General features: G+C 37.2%; 1 protein-coding gene across 2 annotated transcripts in view; it reads left to right on the top strand.

Moving 5' to 3' along the window:
- Positions 1-19,041, top strand: part of RUNX1T1 (RUNX1 partner transcriptional co-repressor 1) — a 71,920-nt gene that overhangs the window by 18,065 nt on the left and 34,814 nt on the right. Inside the window, exon 1 of one of the 2 annotated variants that reach the window (XM_053467275.1) lies at positions 7,412-7,681. The exons of the other annotated variant lie outside the window; for it this stretch is intronic. Within the exon in view, the coding sequence (XP_053323250.1) occupies positions 7,675-7,681 (7 nt within the window). The 5' untranslated portion in view covers positions 7,412-7,674. Of the gene's footprint in view, positions 1-7,411; positions 7,682-19,041 lie in introns of those variants that run through there. 2 annotated transcript variants of the gene reach the window in all.

Below are 19,041 nucleotides of genomic sequence, written 5' to 3'. Positions count from 1 at the left end.
ATTGAATGTTCTAAGTAAACAATAACAAAATGTAACGTTTAATGGAATCCAGAAGCCCCCTGCCTCACAGCTCTGGATCGTGTCTGTAAAGTGTCACCGTTTGACATCTCCAGAAGATGGGCATATCTGCTATTGTGTAGTGCTGAAACAGCACTGAGCTCCTTGGGGAATTACAGCTCATAAACAAGGCTGTCTATGATAATCTGCAGCCATATGGTTGCCCTACACTAAATCCATTTCACAAAACCATCCGGCCACACTGGAAACCACCCCCCACTCATTGAAAATGTGCACTCAATCTGCATACTGCTGACTTTTATGTGTGGACCCTGAGGGAATGTACTTAACCCATTCTGAGCCGTGGCCATATATATCTATCACCAGCAGATTCCGTAGCGCTGTTACTAAGGGGACATTTTTAACAAAGACGATTTCCATTAACATGAGCGCATATTAGGACATGCCGGTACATGAAGAGGTCTTGGGAGCTGACAATCTATAAACAGCTGAACAATTACGTGATTTCATTTTTTTAAATTGATTTTGAACTCCTACCAAAAATGAACCCTTTAAAGAATGTACGCAGCGGGATGTGAGCAACTCCCTTCAGTTACAGGGGAAGGGGTTAAGTACCCGCGTGTCAGCGTGGAATGGTCCTGATCGCCGTGGAAGTGGGGCTGGCAGTTATCGGTGAGCACTTGTTTCCAGGGGCTGGCCCGGATAGTGCTGGGGCTGCGCGGCTCCTGTAGGCAGCTCTTGCGGAAGCTGATAGGCAGAATATCGGAGCCGGGGCTCCGGGGTCAGAGTCGAACATGCGAGCCCCGGCTTCCTTGTTCTAATTACCCGCAGAGCAAAACATCCCGGCGCAGGGAGGGTGTGTGAACCGGCGCCGTATCTCGGCTTGCAGATCACACATCCTGCCGGTCCCTGACAGCGGGCTATCTGTGCTCTGCCTGGGTTCCTTCCATTCACTGGAGCCATTGTGTGCAGCAGGGCTGGGTCAGGAACTGCTCTCCCCTCTTACTGCTGACAGATACACGCTTGGCAATCAGCCTCTCTTTAACCAAGTCACGGCCGTGACGTCTTGGTGGCTCAACAGCCTGGCATGGAAGAGGTTAAGTGCAACTTTTGTACTGGTTGAGTAATTGGATCTCACTGGTGAGGGCTTCAAGACACCAGTAGCCCTCACTCTTCTCTGCTATTTATAGACAGGGCTGGGTACTTTTTAGTATGTAACTAGGAGGCTATTAGTGTAACTACTACCCCAGCTGCTGCAGAACCTCATGGTATGTAGCTTCTTTGTGAATGATGGATACCTTAAGTGAACCTTTGCTTTTTTAAGAGGTCGTGCTATGACTGTAGACATTGTAACCGATATTGTTGTATAATTATTTGAATGGGAACAGTGACTGAGCTCTGCTTAAGTATGTGCAGAAAACATTCTTCCATTGGATACAACACATCCCACAAAGCTCAGCTTGCTATTAACTCCTACCCCAATTCCATAGCTAAATAGGAATGATTGACTGTGGATGTGCTTATTTTACTTTTAATATTTGGTCATAAAGGTATAGGGATGTGTGACCTGCTGATTTCCATCTGTATAGAAGTCATAGCTCACATCATACCAAGCTGTCTCAAAAAGGTTTTTTACAACCTTTTATTGGGGTCACTCATTCTGTGTCTGTCTGATCATGGCTTAAGTTCTATTTTATAATAAGAGGTGACTGATGCCTTAATATGTTAAACTTCACTGCTATAGGGCACATTCTGCTGGCACCCAAAGTGTTAAAACGTAGCAGTGGTAAACAAGAAACTTCAGCTGGGAGGTGTATAAATAGCATCTGTACTCTTTAATTGGTTTTGCAGAACCGATTCCAATATAAATCTCAAATCTTTGGGAATTTTTAGAAATATTAGCGATCCTGTTTTTAGGGGCTCTATCAGTATTTTATGTTATGCCAACCTAGTATGTATATTTTTGACCGCAGAAATGTACTCCATTTAATGAATATAAATCGCTTTAAAATACCTAGTTTATTTAGCATAGTTTTTTGAAGACCCCATGTGTTTTAGTGATTTATTAAGAATGAGAAGAGATTCAAAGAGCTGTTTATTTGCTCCACCTGGTGGATCCTGGAGTAAATGTATCCACAGAATGATCTGCATTCCACACATTCCATCTCTAATAATCCACTGTGGGGGCTAAAAGGAAGAGGTGATCTCTGTTTCATCTCTTTTACTTCACTATACATTATGAAGGTCCATCTCCAGTGAGCTTCTGCTGCATGTTACATGTATAGCTAAGCCAGCCAGATTTCCTCAAAGTCTCCATTGAATTATGCATTATCCAGGGCCAGGTCTGTCCCTCTTACTAAAGAAATTTACTAGTGTTGGCCTTTCATAATAAATAGTGACGTCAAGGAGATGAAACCAAACTCTCATGTCAACTCTCCATTTAGTGTCAAAGTCATGTCATGAACTATGGTACATGGGCTGGTAGCATCCTCAGCTAGACCTACTGGGTAGACCCCAAATGGGGATGCTACCAGTCCTTTCTTCTTGTCTGTGTCTCTGATTTAAAACTACTGGGCAGAGTATGGCACCTTTAGATTGAGTGATTGGCATATTTACAGTGATCCCTCTGCTCAGGTGGTCTCAGTGATGGGATCACAGCTATTGACTATGATATAATTTCCAGTACTGAATAGATACCAACATGTTGCATAATAAACATATTCTCCCCAGGACATACAAAAGGACTATCAATGTTTCAGCACACACAGCTAATATTAACCCATCATCTTGGCAGAAGAGGGCTATGAAACCTTTCCTGGCCCACACATCCATTGCATAGACATGAGACAAGTCCTCAAGCTATATGGTGGAAATGCCCTCATTTATTGATCAGTTCTCAGTATTTCTACAGTTCTAGAATGAGAGCTCATTAAAGTAGCTTCAACATAGAAAAATGCAAATTTTATAATGGGAACAAGGACACATTAAATGACCAGCAGTAACTATCTGGTTGCCACATTTCTATGTAGTGCTCCAAATGATTCCCTGGCAATCAGACTGATTTGACTACTGATCAGTAGGTATTTTCTAGAGTAAATTCTTCAGGGAAAACAGTATCTCTTCCAATTTACTGCTACATACTTCTATTCCAACAAAAGATAATTATTCACTAAATCCCTTTGAGCACATGAAAGACTGTCACTGACATTTTATATCCATAGCAAATGGTACTGTAGTCAGGATCCAGCATCCCTACCGTTCTTGCTGGGTTGGTTTAGATGTTAACTCTGTAATGGGTCCCTAACAGAAGGTAATGTTTGGAAAACATATCCTCTCTGTGCAGGGGATTTGGAGACCTTTTGTATTGTCTTAAAAATGCCATTCATGGTACTCATTAGCATTTATTGTCGCAAGCATACAAGCAGAAAATGTGAAATTGGTATGTCATGAATAGCTCTACAGAGCTCTAGAGCTCCGAGATACTGCTTGCAGTGTGGTGTGGAGCAGGCACTGGGTAGGGACTGTCCAGATGGCAGCCAGCACACAGCAGAGATGCAGTTTTTTTTGTCTCTGTTGATGAGAGGAGTGGAAGATTCACTGGAGCATATGGGATCACCCTTGCATTTTAACAAAACTAACTCACCACCAGTCAAATGGAAAGAGTCATTGACATTAAAACAAAGGCTTTCCAATAAAATGTTGGAACTCCTGTTCAATGAATATAGTGCTCTTAAATGCTGCACCCTCCCCCTTGAAAACTAAATCAGGGTACCAGCTAAGATGATGCAAACTACACTGCTTTTCTTGTTTAAATAATACAAGACTTATAATTCTCTTTATGAGCACACACTCACCCTAGAGCATGTACATATATATAACAAATCATGTATTTGTAGAAGAGTTCTATTAATGGAGCCACTTATATGGAAGTATTAATTATTGTATTGTATCAAGTTATAACATCCTTTTGTATTATTATAATTTATCACTGTATTACTATACTGAGTTGATATGACTTGCCCAAACCTGTAGGTTTCATATATAATATTTTTTAATATAATAATCTACAAAATAATGTATATTAATAATTCATGTGTTATCTACTAATTATTGGGGTCTTTTGCCCAGGGGCAAATAAATGTTACTTTCTCTTTATGATGTTAGATCCCAACCAGATCTACTTAATGTAGCTGCAGGTTGAGTGTCCTTACACAGTAATTGATGCATTATATCATTGCATTGCTGGAATGCAGGACAGCCTCCAAAAATCCAGCCTTCCCACCCATACATCTCCCACATTAGGTGGGTTTGTCCTAGCAGTGGGATACTCTAAGAAAACACCAATAGCTTCCAGCTAGGTGGAAAATTTGAGAGTGAACAGAAATGTAGGACATTTAAATTTGAAAGACCTGCAATTTGCCTCTACTTGATTTGCTAGCTCCAACCAGAAAAGATAATTTTCCAATGTGCCAGCATCAATTGTTGCCAGTGGTTTGAGAGTGACACTTAGGGAATTGTGGACATTACCAGATCCGCCCTTCCAAGCTGGTGCCCCCCTAAGCCCACCCTCGGAAGAGGCTCTGCTGGTCATTCATCAAGGCTAGTTGGCTGATCGTTGAGAACCTCCCCATTCAGTTTATCAAGTCTTGCACATAGAAAGGCAGAAATAAAAGTCTTTTTCAGCTTTGTTAAAGCTAAAATGTGCCATTTGAACCCATTTTGCCAGTGGTTTTCACTGTGTTAATGCAACCTTGCTTAAATGAGTGCTTTTATTTGTTGAGTTAGAATATCCTAAACTATTATTTCTCTTGTATTGAATAGGTTGTGGCAGACCAGAACAGATGGGGTAGAAAAGGTATTTGGTCGGGTGTATTGCTTGCAATTAGGATCAATCAGGTGTCAGTTTCTTTGTGAATGGACTCACTTAATACCCACTGTGAGAAGTTATGAATTCCCAATCTATCCACCACAGTGGGGTTTATAAGCTGAAGGGCCAGTTAGTCAGACCATAAGCCTCCTTACTATCACTGCAGCCTCCAGACCCTTCAGATGCATTTTCATAGTCTCCCAGACCCTTCTGGTAAGTTTTATTTGTACACATTTCTACCTCGAGTCCACTATGTAATGCTGTTGGATGATAGTATGGTCTCTTTAGCACTTGGCTTGTGTCTGCAAAGAACTTAAAGGGTTCATTATGATGCTTTTAAGATGTATATCAAAAAGCCTCTTGATACCTTTCCTCTTCCCATTTACACACAGCACTGTATTAATCCCGCTACATTCTGTATTCTCTTTACTCTCTTATATACATCTGGGCTTGGGTTTCATCTTGGATTTCAATTCTCATCCATCCTGGTCATTATCTATGCATCCTAAAGCAGACACGCTTTGGCCTTTCTAATACATTTTTAAATGATGCAGAGTGTTATAGCTGCTGTGTAAAAAGAAATACATAAATTATATATATATATATATATATATATATATATATATATATATATATATATATATATATATATATATATTACAACTATGAAAGGAGGGCTTCTGGACCAGGAACCTTTTCAAGTTTCAAAGGGAGACATTTAAAGCAGTTAGAAAGAAAGAAAGAACGAAAAAAAGAAAGAAAGAAAGAAAGAAAGAAAGAAAGAAAGAAAGAAAGGAAAGAGAAAGAAAATATTGGTCCCTGGATAATTACAAACTGAAGTGGTCTCCCTTAGTCCTGTACCTTGTCTAACCCTTTCCAGATCCAGGCTCAAGGTGACAATCCCCAGAGATCCTGTTTCTTGTTGGTGTAGATCAATTTAAAGTGGCAATTACTCCAGTGAGATAACAACTTTAAATGCCTTTTTACGTAAGTAAAAAGATGCATAATGAGCAAAAAAGAGGTGATTTTAAAGTCTTGGCACAGGGGAAGTGTATTATTATTATTATTATTATTATTATTATTATTATCAACATCATTGTTAATTACATTTCATTGTGTTCATAAAAAAAGATTTCAGAGAGAAAACTTGCTTTATTTTGTCTTCTAGCTTGACTTTGTTGCATCACAGCCATTATATCCTGCACAGGGTGAAGTATAGGGGTAACATTTGTTGCAAGTTGATACATTGTTTCCAGATCACTTTGTGATTTGATATTTGAGTGTTGGAAGGAGCTGTTTACATGGAGCTGTGTGATAGGCAAAGATGCCTCTTCTATAAGACATAGTGGGAGGAGGGGACATTTGTCACTGTTTAAACACATAGATCTCATTATATAGCAAGGCAGGGCTCGAATTGACATCAGCTTAATGCTCAGTTAACTTGCTAGGCTGCAAGCAAGAGAAAGAGAGAGAGAGAGAGGTCTCCATGAAGAAGTAGCAAGGGCTTGAAATAGTTAAAAACACTGTGCAATGCTGAAAGGTTTGCAAAGGGACCTCCTGGATATCTGGAATATAATAATTGCTTCATCTCTCCCTGCCTGAAACATATACTGGGGAAGGCACTTTGAAGGCAGACAGTGTGTGATCTTCATGTGTTCTGAAGCTGCTCTACAGAGACACCAGGAAGGTTCTCCAAGGGTTATGTTCAAGGAGAGACTTTTAAGCAGCAGCTATTTTCCTGGAGTTTGACGTTTTGTGTAAACCTGAGCTTACCCCATAAGACATGCTTGTCAGGCATATGTTTCTCCTATGAGGTAAGGATCTTATACAAAGGACTAAAGAGGGACTGCTGGGAAGAAAATAGCCAGCCTTAGATAAAGCAATGTAACAAAGGCATGCAGCTTCATGTATCACGGTGTCCATTAAAGCTTATTAGGGAAGAGTGCATTGAATCCAGCCAGGCATATGTTATTCACTGGAAGGGTAAACATTTAAAGGAGGGGGTACAACATTCAGAGGCAGGAAGGGAGGGGGGTGATTGTTAAGCTTTGAAAAAAGGAATATTTTGTTTTCATCTCCTATGGATCAAAATGCAAAGGCAAATTGTACACTGCAAATGTTTGGAGCATCTAAACGCAGCAGCCACAGGGAGATGTGGGGAAAATAAGCTCTTTTTGCTTTTAGCATGGTTTTAGGGGGGGGGGCGGTTGACAAAGGCAATGCTATGGAGAGACAAACTCTGGCATAATTAACTGCTGGAGATTGCAACTCCCATCACGCTGAGCCAGGGAGCAGATGAAGTGCCAGCATCAGGATACTTTTTAAGTGAGATCTGTGGTGTGTGACGTTTATATACGTGGACTAAAATTTAACAGCTAGATATTTTTTTGTGTTAATGGTTATTTGTAATAATACCAGACAAAGTCGGGCTGGAGAGATAGGTTCACCGAGTCTCAGGGTAGGAGCTGATTCACTGAATTGGGAGCAGTTCTTGTGAAAGCGTTGGATGGAGTGAGACGAGTCAGCAGCAGGAACCTGGGCTTGTGATCAGTGGCACACACATCCCTGTCATTGTTCTGCCTGAAGACACAGGGCTAGGTTCAAGGCCACATGTGCTCCTGTCATCATTCACATTTCTGCTCCAAGTGCAATACGGAGTGTCAGCTCTCCATCTGTCTGCGTCTAGCATCCTGCCTGCAGCTCCAGAGCCCATGGCCAGCAGCCCACACTAAGCCCTGACACCGGGAGCAGACCAGGGAGCTCTGCCTTGTGATCTATGCCTGATCAGGATGCCTGGTAAGAACCCATGCCCTGTTCCTTTGGAGGATGCTGTTACTTGCCATCTGGTCACCTCTCCAGATCTAATGTGGCTCTACATAGTTTAAAACAGACTAGGGTGTCAGACTGGATGCAGATAATATAGAAAAATATATATTTATACTAGGAGACTGCGTTTGAGACAAGAAAATATATTTCTCTCATTCATCATCTATCTAGCTCAATATCTATGCAATGTTTATTTATATTGTTCTGCTCTCTTTTACAATATGTACTTTCCTACAAACACACATTATATATATATATATATATATATATATATACACACACACACACATATAAGACTCACAAACATATATATATATATATATATTATATATATAATATATATATATATAATATATATATACAGTATATTTATATTATTATTATTTATTATTTATTGTTTTATATAGCGCCATCAAATTCCGTAGCACTGTACAATATACAGTGTTTACGTATATATGTGTATATATATCTTTAGAAATACAGTATATATATATATGTGTGTGTGTGTGTGTCTGCATATATATATATATATATATATATATATATAACCTGTATTTGTTTAAGCACACATATATTTTGCATGGTATTTGGATTCAGCCTATTCTATTGAAATCATTCGTATTATAGCTGATTATAGTTCTTTCAACCAAACTGCTATCCATTTTCTTTAAATATAGCCTTCCTCACCCCAGCTGGAATTTTACTTTTAATTTTGACCAAAAGGAAACACTACAATATCTGCAGAACTACTTACACTTTAAACTGCGGCTGGGAATGATTTTTTCTTTTTCCTTTTTTTTTTTTTTTTTTCCTTCATGTCAAATATGCAGAAGAAAATATTAATCTTGGATGTGGGTCCAGTCCCCAATTTAAGATCAAGTGCCAGGGAAAACACATCTGGAGAAATCCAATGGAAGAAAAAGGCAGGGGTCTGTGTGCGCCGGGGTTATATGTCATAGGGAAAAAAGAGTCGGTCGTGTGGACCCCTTACACTTTTAGCGAGGCCTCCTTGGACTGAGAGTGTATTGAGAGTGCAGAAAGGGTGGTGGGGGACTTCGCACACACTTGGCTGACATAGTGGATTCTCTGTTTTATTTTAGTAGGGCACCGATTCATTTTTTTTTTTGGTCAAAGAGCCTGTATGCAAACCACAGATGGTGTTTTGAAACATTATCTGGTTACCAGCTTGTTGCAGCCACATTTGCAAAATTATTGCCAGTTGTTTTCCTTGTGCCCTTTCTTTGGGTTGATCGGTGGTCACTGTGTTGGGCTGATATGTTTATTCTTAGTGTTAATTAGGCCTACAATTGTAAATTGGGGAAGTAAGGATTTTTTTTTTTTTTTTAAATGTTTTATGAGTAAAAACATCATTGTGTTTTGAGGCCTAGAAGGCTAACCTATTAACTTCTGGAAAATGCAGAAATAGCTTTAATATTCGCATATGCCAACACACACACACACACGCTTGCACACATACACACCATTAATAATTAAACATCAATGCTCATATAAACTTGAGAATATTAATTATTCAAACCGCTCTGTTGTTACATTTGCATCTTGAAATAAATAGTGAGGATACAGTTGTTAATATTTAACCATGTACGTAAGCGTCAGCTTGAATGAAATCTTGGTGGTGGTGGGGGGGGTTGTGTAAAAGTACTCATTGCAAATCGTCTGTTTTTAATTTCTTTTATACATTTTTAAATATTGCTAGATTTGCGGATACTCGTTATTCTAATTGAATTTGTCATCAGTATTTATACGGCGTTCCTAGTTAAACAAGCTGAAATTATTATGGTCGTTCTCTAAAAGTAGTAGCAGGCACTAGTGTTTTCAAATGTTTGCTTTGAGTGCCAGGAAAGCTTGCACTTGGAAACCGAGAATGCATTCACAGCTGTGACTATGAGCATGTGCCAAAATAGGGATACTTGAGCAATTTTGACACTTGGTTATTTTTGACACCCATCTGTACTTCTTTTTTTTCCCACTCTCCGATAGGATGAACTCTCAATCTGCTCACGACATATTTCAAACATTTCATACGTGTATTTTTATGAAATTATTAATTATTAATGAAATTATGAATTTTGCTTATACAAAATTTTTGCATAGCAAAAATACCCACACATATTTACTCACAAAACCAATATTTACTTAAATTAAATACCTAGTTTATTAACTAAATCACATTTAATTCATGTACGATAAAAACAAAATGATATAACCTAATAAAAATGACCAGCATGATACTAGGTTCTATCATATGGAACTGTATATTGAAATCTATATATTAAGTGGTATGTAAACAATGTTTGGGGGATTATTTGCCATTTGGGGACAATGAAGTAATTAGAGTGTAGCTTATGTAGTCTAAAATAGAGTGTATCACGTGTTAACACTATCAGTGCCAGAAGATTCGCATCTGCTCATATTTTGCTAATTATACTATCTTGTGTCAAACAGAGAGTCGAACAAAATAAATAACAAAAAAATATATCTAAAACTGAGTCCTTCTGCATACGATGAGTTAATTGTATGCAAATCCAGCTAAATCCATAGAAAAGTCTGGAAACACAAGATGATTTTTAAGCACTGCTGCTGACACTTGAATAGTTAAACTCGAATTGTTAAAATATAAAGTTTCTGTTAGCAATGATTAAAAGCGAACATGCATGACAAGGCCATTCCTGTCTGTGGCCAATGGATCACACAAAAGGACATTGATTTCTGAAAGTCTGGGAAGAAACCCTGTCTCCATCCTGTTAGTGGCAATGGAAAGGGGGTAGGTTACTTACAAACTCACTCGAGATCAAGTAGAACACATTGGGACATGTGTTCCGAAATGACTACAACATTTTTTTTTTGCCAATGAATTCATGCAAAGGAATTTCATTTCTCTTCTAGATTTGTGTTTTTGTGCAATTTCCCTATTTTGCGATGCGTTGAAACAAAATGGCCAATTTTCAAGAGCTTGGAACCACAGTCCAATGTTGTGAGAAGCATCACAAATAGTTAACATTTTCATTCACAGTAGTAGAGGTGAAATGATGGCGGCAGAATAAAATTTTACATCTAGCGAGAAATATTCTTGTTCAGTGTTTAGCGGCGTGAAGAGATTATAGAAACAGAACATAAATCAGGTCTGGAATAAAAGGCGAAACATAAGCACCTAGAAAACAAAATTTCCAAGATACGATGCTTGTGTTATTTGTGGCAGGGAATTCCAATAACTGTTTATTTGATTATAGATATTTTTATGTGGACGTCTCCGTATTCTTTAAACAATAGATAAAGGTTGTTGTCATCTAGTCGCAAGTCAGCGATTCTTGATGTGGAAATAAAATGTTAATCCCTTATCAGAGCTCTAAATTCTATATAAATGCAGGGTAATAAAACTAGACCTTTTAAGTGATAAACTGGATGCTGAAGACAGGCCTCTGTTTTGGAGAGACTTCTTGAACCCTATTAGTTAGGCTGAGTAGCATCAAAGAGCCAACAGAAATTCATTAGCCATAACATGCTTCCTAGAAGCCATTAACATGTGGTAAAAATATCCCTAAGAAACGCGAGAGACGTCCTTCTTTTCAAACATATACTAATATCTGAGATATCCATCTGTTCAAGCATATTAATATTGCCACATTAGCGCTAATATCTAGGATAACCATTTTTTAAAATAAATCTCATTTAAGGGGCGTTGCAAACCAGCATGTCAAATATATTATAAATGTCTCATTTAAATACCTTTCTAGTTGGTTACTGAAACCACATGGACAAAAGTGGCTCTGATGATCTCCATATTAATTAGAGTTTTATAAGATAATCAGTATCATCTAGGCCTTTGATGTATCTATACAGAGTACACTATATGGTGTAGTACATGCTGGAGAAAGCTAACGTTCTTTATTAACAACTAATAATAAGATAAAGACGATAAAAAGGGTGCAGGTTACAAAGATACCTAAATTATGGCAGAATTCAAGCTTGACAATTTGATGACTTAGAGGAACAAAACAGCTCTCATAAAGATTAGCCAACACTTTAGTGAGGTCTCGGGTTTACAGCTAAATTTGTTGGCTTGGAACTCAAAAATAATAATGTTCTACCAAGTTTATCTGAACCCATCCCAAGATCACTTGTTATGTTCAGGGGACTTGCTGACAAATCCAGTTGAAATAATTCCTCCACAAATAATTATAATCATTGTTGACAATTAACAAAATCATAGATTGTAGTTTTCTTTTTTTTCTTTTTCTATTTATTTATTTATTTATTTATTTATTTTACACACAAAGTACCAACTCCAAGGAACATAACTGATTTTTTTTTTGGATTGGAATTGCTACCAAGAACTAGAGGTTAAATGCTTTTGGTTAATATCCATTAATATCCAATGGATTTCCATAAAAAAAAATATGCTACATGTTATGTCACGTGTGAGTTATTAGGAGATGGAGAAACAAATTAGGAAAGGCTGCTGATTTAATTGACTATAGCGGAATATATTTCATACGTCTTTGAGTAATGTTTATTCTCCAAGACTCATACGAAAACAGTACAGGTCTATCAACTTGGGTTTAGAAGTATCTAGAAACAGATGTCGGCCCTTAGAGCCCGATATTGCCTGTGGCTTCATTGAAGTCTGTTTCCATAAAAGGACAGTCGGTTATCAGTCAACATGGGCCAGCAATAATAACCTTCTTTAGATGATGTCCTGGTGTTAGGTCAGACCACCCTTCCTATGCTCCTGGTCTCCAGATGTGTTTGGAACATTTCCTATTTTAAAGTTCATGTTTCAAAAATGGATTTGTTTGTAGAATCTGGTTTTACTTAAGACATCTCTATCACGGAGCACATTTCATAAATTACCCACATATTTTTCTTAGCAGAGAACTTAACTGACTGTAATTTTTAACACATGGCTGGATCATGTGAAATTTTCAGTACACTTGCGCATAGGTTTTAAGATGGTCCCAGTAGGAATGAGCCACCATCCCTCAGCCAGACCCTGATTTTTAATAGCATATCTGGATTTTCCATTTAGTCAGGCAATATATCAAGGGGCTTGTAGTGAATTAAAATAGTACATTGCTTATTGTAAACTTTATCGTCTGCTAGAAAATGATTTGGCAGTTAATGCCACTGTGTTTAAAGCTGTTTTTGTTTTCAGCATAACTCCTTGCAAGCGATATTTTGCCTGAAAAGTACAGAAAACAAATCACCGCAAATGGTAGACTTTGTGGTAATTGAATGTTTGGCTATCTCCCTTCTTTTGGAATAGAGACATGCTAATGTAGGAGTCTCACACATCTGGCTCATAAAGGGTTACGCATAATGACCAATTCTGGTGTCAAATGTGGCAATCGCTATAGCAACCAATGGACTGTTTTTGCTGATAGCTCCCCATTTACCACATGACACCAGAATTGCTGATTACATTAACCTGCTATTGACTCTTTTCATCGATAAAACAAAGGTCCCTGCGGCCCTTGAAGTGCAGGGGGGCATCCATGTGCCAGTAACCCAATGGCTTCTTGAGGCACCAGCAAATCCTTTGATGCTGGCACTAATGCCTTTTGCTGGTAACACATTTTCTAATTATTTATACCTGTGTGTGGCTTATTGAACCTCAGTTTTATCCGCTCCGGTTGCACATTTTCAACACTCTTGAGACAGCAGACACAGTAACAACGAGGAGGCCCCCCAACACAGCTTGCATGGCCACCACAGCAGTTTGGGTAATGCCTCTGACTCTTTTATCCTACAGATTGTGATGGCAACATGTGAAAATCGAAACATAAACATACAAACACAGAATTTTACGAATGATAAGAACCATTCAGCTCATCTAGACTGCCCAGTTACTTCTGTTATATTGTCAGGTGTTTACCCGGCCTAAAGATCAACAGAACCAGTTTCCAAAGAAACACTTAATTGGGAATAATATACTTAATATAGGTTGCAACAAAACAAATATCTTAACAAAAAGGAAACTAGATTATACTCTAAAATATTTATTTCTGGCATTTACATGAGATTCCAGAATTATAAAGGTGAGTGAACTCTCTTCTAGGTTGATAATTCCACATTTGTCTGGGGTGCCAGAAAGCTCTTCTTTTTGTGAAACAGGGTTTTATTTGTTATATGGATGATGTTAGAGAGGAGTGCCTACTATGAAATTATCTGTCAAGGGTCCATCAGTGCAGATTGGGGGATATGTGCGAACAGCAGTTTCGGAAGTATTTGTTAAAAGTAGTGCAATCACCATAGCAACCAGTAGGATGTCCCTACAGCTTCTGCTTCTTTTTTCATTTTTAACCTTAGTTTCTCTGTATATATATATCCAAAGACTGCTCATACGTTAAAACAATATGTGATAACAAAAATAATTGGATTTCTGTATCTCACCAATGACCTACTAATGATACAGATAAAGTATGTACGTCTGTACTCTAGCGCTATTTCATTGGAAGTCATTTTCTTCCGGATCCTATATCCTCGGATGAGTTCACCCTATTTCAGCCTTCATTTGATTCGCAAGGATAAGAAATACAATGTGTTTGATAATAAGCTCAGTCATTCCAATAAAGTTTATTTCACTTGAATCACTTCTGGACTCTAAGCAAAGTTAATTATATTTTATGGTCCCCCCCTCTCACTCCGGGAGCAGGCACACAATTATAGTTCCTTCTACGTTGGTCTCAACCCTTTTTAATGGTTTAGCTGAAACATGTAATGGATTGACTTCAAAGCCAATCAGGATTTTTATTGACTTTAAAAATTCAGGAAATTACTGCATTGTACTGAATTACAGATTATGTTGTAATTTATATGAAATTGTGTATTCATTTTGTCAATAGCAATCAATATCGCTGTTGTCTGTTTTTTTTTGTAATGTAGAGCCCCCCCCCCCCGATACCATTCAGTAGCCTTTTCCTTTTGGGGTCTTTAGCAACCACAGCTTTGGATCCCTGATCTACGGCAAGAGTGGGCTACTGAACAAGGGGTAGACAGTGTCAATGACAAGGCTTGTTGAAGCCCATGGTGCATATCCATGTCCATCACAGGGCCAGTCGTGATTATGGGTTTGTGGTGGAAGCTTGCTGTTGTGTTATCAGTAGCGTTCCAAGGTTTGTGTTATCATTGGTTCTGTGTTCAGTTATAATGAATTTGTAAATGGTATGTGGATATTCTGCCACATCTGTGTTGAGGACACTGAAATCCCTAATATGTTCAAGGTCCAATGTTAAAGCATTTATTCTTGTAAATGCTGCTCCTCATACCTAATCGCTGAAAAATTTGGAAAAAGAGCTAAACATGGCACACTTTAACTACATAAAAAGTAAGCATTCTTTACTCATGTCAACTTTTTAGATATAGACCTTATTGAATTCAATCAATTGAAATGGCGTGACTAACCAAAAACAAAATCTGCATAATGATTGACAGAACAATAGGAATTTTTGTTAAGCCAATCCGCAAAAGCGAAGCAATTTTCAGAAACATTGAGTTCTTAACTCTATAGTCCATTAGCCACGTGCCCACGCTGCTTAGGGAGAAACATAGCTCTGTTTATCTGGTAGCATTATCTGAGTGTATTTGTATCCAATGTCTAACACCACGTATAAAGTGGACCGTAATTATGTTCAAATCATCTTTCTCATGTTTATTACCACTAATCCACTTGGAGGATATTTATTGAAAAAAAAAAAGGCATTAGTGATCTGGATCTCTATTGACTCCTCCTGCAGCCTGCCAACTACATCCAACTGTGTTTCCAAAGCCTTTTGGCATCCATGGATTAAGCTGAGATGATTACTTGCCAACCAGATGTTTAAAGAATCATAACGCATTCATCTCTTGCGAAAAACTCTTGAGACACCAGTGCATTTATTACAAATCCAGAATTCCTACTGTACATAGGAATTAACACTATGTATTTCAATCAGCCCTTCGACATTTTGGCTGCAAATGCATTGCGGAATAGGGTTTTTAATTGGTTTTAAAGTCCTGTCATTTATTTAAATGCAATTGTTGCATGTTTTTTTCTATGAAGTGTGGTTGATTGTTCTGATTTTTTTTATTCAGTATTTGGTCATTTTTGACATGAATGTAATATTTAAACAAATTTCAACATCAGTCGTTGTTAGCATTGTTATACATAAAGCTTGTTTTTTTTTCTACATTTCTTACATATTTTCAAAATGTTTATAAAATATTGATATAAAATATAAATGTTTGTGTAAATTATCCAATACTAAAAGTGGCTGATTTGTTGAGCTGTATTGCTTAATGAATTCTTTGCTTTAACAACGATTAAACTGTAGGGAAAAAAAACAAATCTAAAAGCAGCAATATAATAGATCAAATACAAAGACAATCTCTTTGAAAAAAAAAAAAAAATATATATATATATATATATATATATATATATATATATATTATTTTTGCAGAAGGACAAAATTATTTTAGGTTTGCAGTAGTTGTTTCCAAAAGATATTTGTATATTTGTGATATTTGACATTTTATATAAGCTACTTAGATAAAAAAAAATATTCACCAATAAAAGTTGACATTCAGATAGTCCTTACCTTCCATTGGATGGCAGGGTGGATCACAAGGACAGTGAAAAATATTTTACCAAATTGGATCCATACACAGAATTACAAATCTGGAGGAAGCTATGGTTCTATCATACCAACTCTTAGAATTATTGCATTAAACTCATGTGATTTGTATATTCATTTGTTCATAGGGTTGTGCTATGCCATTTTGGAGGAGTTGTGGCTATTAAGTATGGTTCAGTCTGTCGTCTTTGTATAAATAATCTACTGCAAGTCACCAATATGATTTTCATGATTCAAAAAGAAGTCATATTTATATTAAAATATTAGGTAAAACATAGACTTCATATTAAAACATGTATGTCATATACATACCCAAATATTGTAGCCACGAAAACAAAAACATTTAGAATGCAACTAACCTTGTAGTAGAAGCAAGATCAATTTACATTACAATAGTCATATTGAATAGTTTTGATAGAATACTAAAATTATACATTATAGCCCTGATTCTTTCCTCTGACCCGCAGTGCTTTTGTTCTTACTAGAGATGAACAGATCAGATCTGAGCCACCATATGGGGCAACATTATAATCCGATACAAGCTGTTGGAGCTCTTGTTTTAAAGGAAAATAATCATGAAAAATTCCCTTTATTTAATCTGGTATACAATGCCCACAACGGTCATCATCTTACAATAACACAATGGCAGCTCATTTGTTAATGTGCCATTTAATCTTACTTTGCCAAGACAGTTTTTTTCTTTGTCTGAGCTATGTCAATGGACGATTCCATGCACGCCTGTCCTCCCAAAAGCCTTTGCGGTTGTGCATAGACTTCCGTAACGCCAAACGAATTTATATAGAGCAATGGAATTTATGTAAAATGCACAAAGAGATATTTGCGTGATGTCATCTTGCTAAACTGAGTGCAAATTTCATTCATTTTCATTATCGTGAGCTGGACATGGAATGAAAATTACACTTGTAACCTAAAACAGTAAGATTGCTTTTATAGGGCATGTGGTCTATAATATTTACAATGTGAGGTGTTAAATAAATATGGAACTTTATAATATTAGTGATTTCCTGGTTTGTGTCTTGTTAAGTCTACTAGGAAAGCAAGCTGGTTATAGCCTTATTATGTATTTCTATGAATAGTGAGCTCATAAATCAAGTAAAGACTTCAAATTCCTTATTGTACCCTTGATATTTGGCTCATGCGTGTTTAGATTATTAAAACTATTTTTATATTTATAAAAAATTTAAACATGCTAAACAATTAAGTAAACAATAAAGAATGTATTTTAGGTTTAGCTATGTACTTTGGTGGCAGATCGTCCCTTTAAATAAGGACCCTATTAAAAATTGTATTGCATTGAAACCTTTCTGCCCTCCATGATGCATTTTCATAAGGGTGCCTTGTTAAATGAGCCACCTGGTCACCTTACATATGGGGTTTGCTAAAATAAAGGGGAATTACAATTATGGTTTGAATCACATTTGGTTATTGCATTTCTTTAAGCCTCTGATATGGGGTTCATATTATCCTTGTTATTACATGGTTCTAGAAATCTGTACCGATACCTGCTTAAATAACAACTATTCAAAAGTTCAGATATTACTTTCAAATAGCAGGTAAAATGAAAACACAACTGAATGTTTATCACATATATTTAGGAGCAAAGTTGTCTTCATTATTGGCACTATATGGTGCTTGCATGCTCAGATGTTTCAGGTTATCCTTAGTCATGCGCAGGTGCCTGCATGAAATATGTATAATAAGTAACTTTTAATTATAAGGAGGTGTGCTATATACACAAGAGGGCTCACAAAGGGGCTTGGTAGAAGGCACTTGTCCCTGTGCCTCTCCAATTCTTTCATCAGAAACATTTTTGGTGTCTTTGCACCTTGCAATTCCAAAGGCGGCCACAGAGGGCGCAGAGCATGTTCAGACAGCATTTATACCATGACCAGATCATTTCTATGATGTTTTGATGTACATTGAGCTCAGTTTCCTTTGGTGATTATTTGTGAAAGTGCTGTATTGTGCTTTGTTTGTGTTTGCAAATTTGTCTTTGGGCCATTATGTTGCCAGGCCATTTGGCTGGGCTTGCTCCATGGGCAGAAAGATGCCCCTCCACTCCTGGTTAGGTATGATGCATGGCCAGCTCTGTCATTTAGGCAAGATAGGCAGAAGGCCTTAAGGCTCCTTCCTAAATTAGCAAGCGAGAACATGCTGAAGGGGCACCACAAATATAGTTTGCCTAGGGTATGATATAGCCCAGATTTCAAGTAGTTATTCTTCTTGAACAGTTTGAATAGAAAACTGGGGAAACAGGCCAATCATGTATATTTTTTTTTTATATAACTGAATAAAATGTGCTATTTATGATTATTATTAATATTGCTTAATTTATTTGTTTATCAGGTTTTCCTGCCATACAATTGTTTCGTTATAATGACCCAAAATTCTTAAATAGCTTCACTAGCCCCTTATTTAAATTCAAATACAAAGAGCTGATTGGAAATAGCGCATGCCTACTGCTTCCATTGTCTAAATGCAATACTTTGTTATGTATTTCTGTTTTACTATTTATTGAAAGTTTACATTTATTATAAATGAATCACCCAAATGAACCATAAATTTTTTAAAAAATGAAACCCCTGAAGCAGCCACGCTTACAAAAATTATGACCAATCTCCAGTACAATTTTCCCCTCTCTAATTTTGCTGTTGGCCAATAAATATAAACTGCTACAAT

The sequence above is a fragment of the Spea bombifrons genome, chromosome 5 (assembly GCF_027358695.1).
Source record: "Spea bombifrons isolate aSpeBom1 chromosome 5, aSpeBom1.2.pri, whole genome shotgun sequence".
Taxonomy (NCBI): Eukaryota; Metazoa; Chordata; class Amphibia; order Anura; family Pelobatidae; genus Spea; species Spea bombifrons.
Note: the sequence above shows the minus strand (reverse complement) of the source record. Positions and strands in the feature narration are given on the sequence as shown.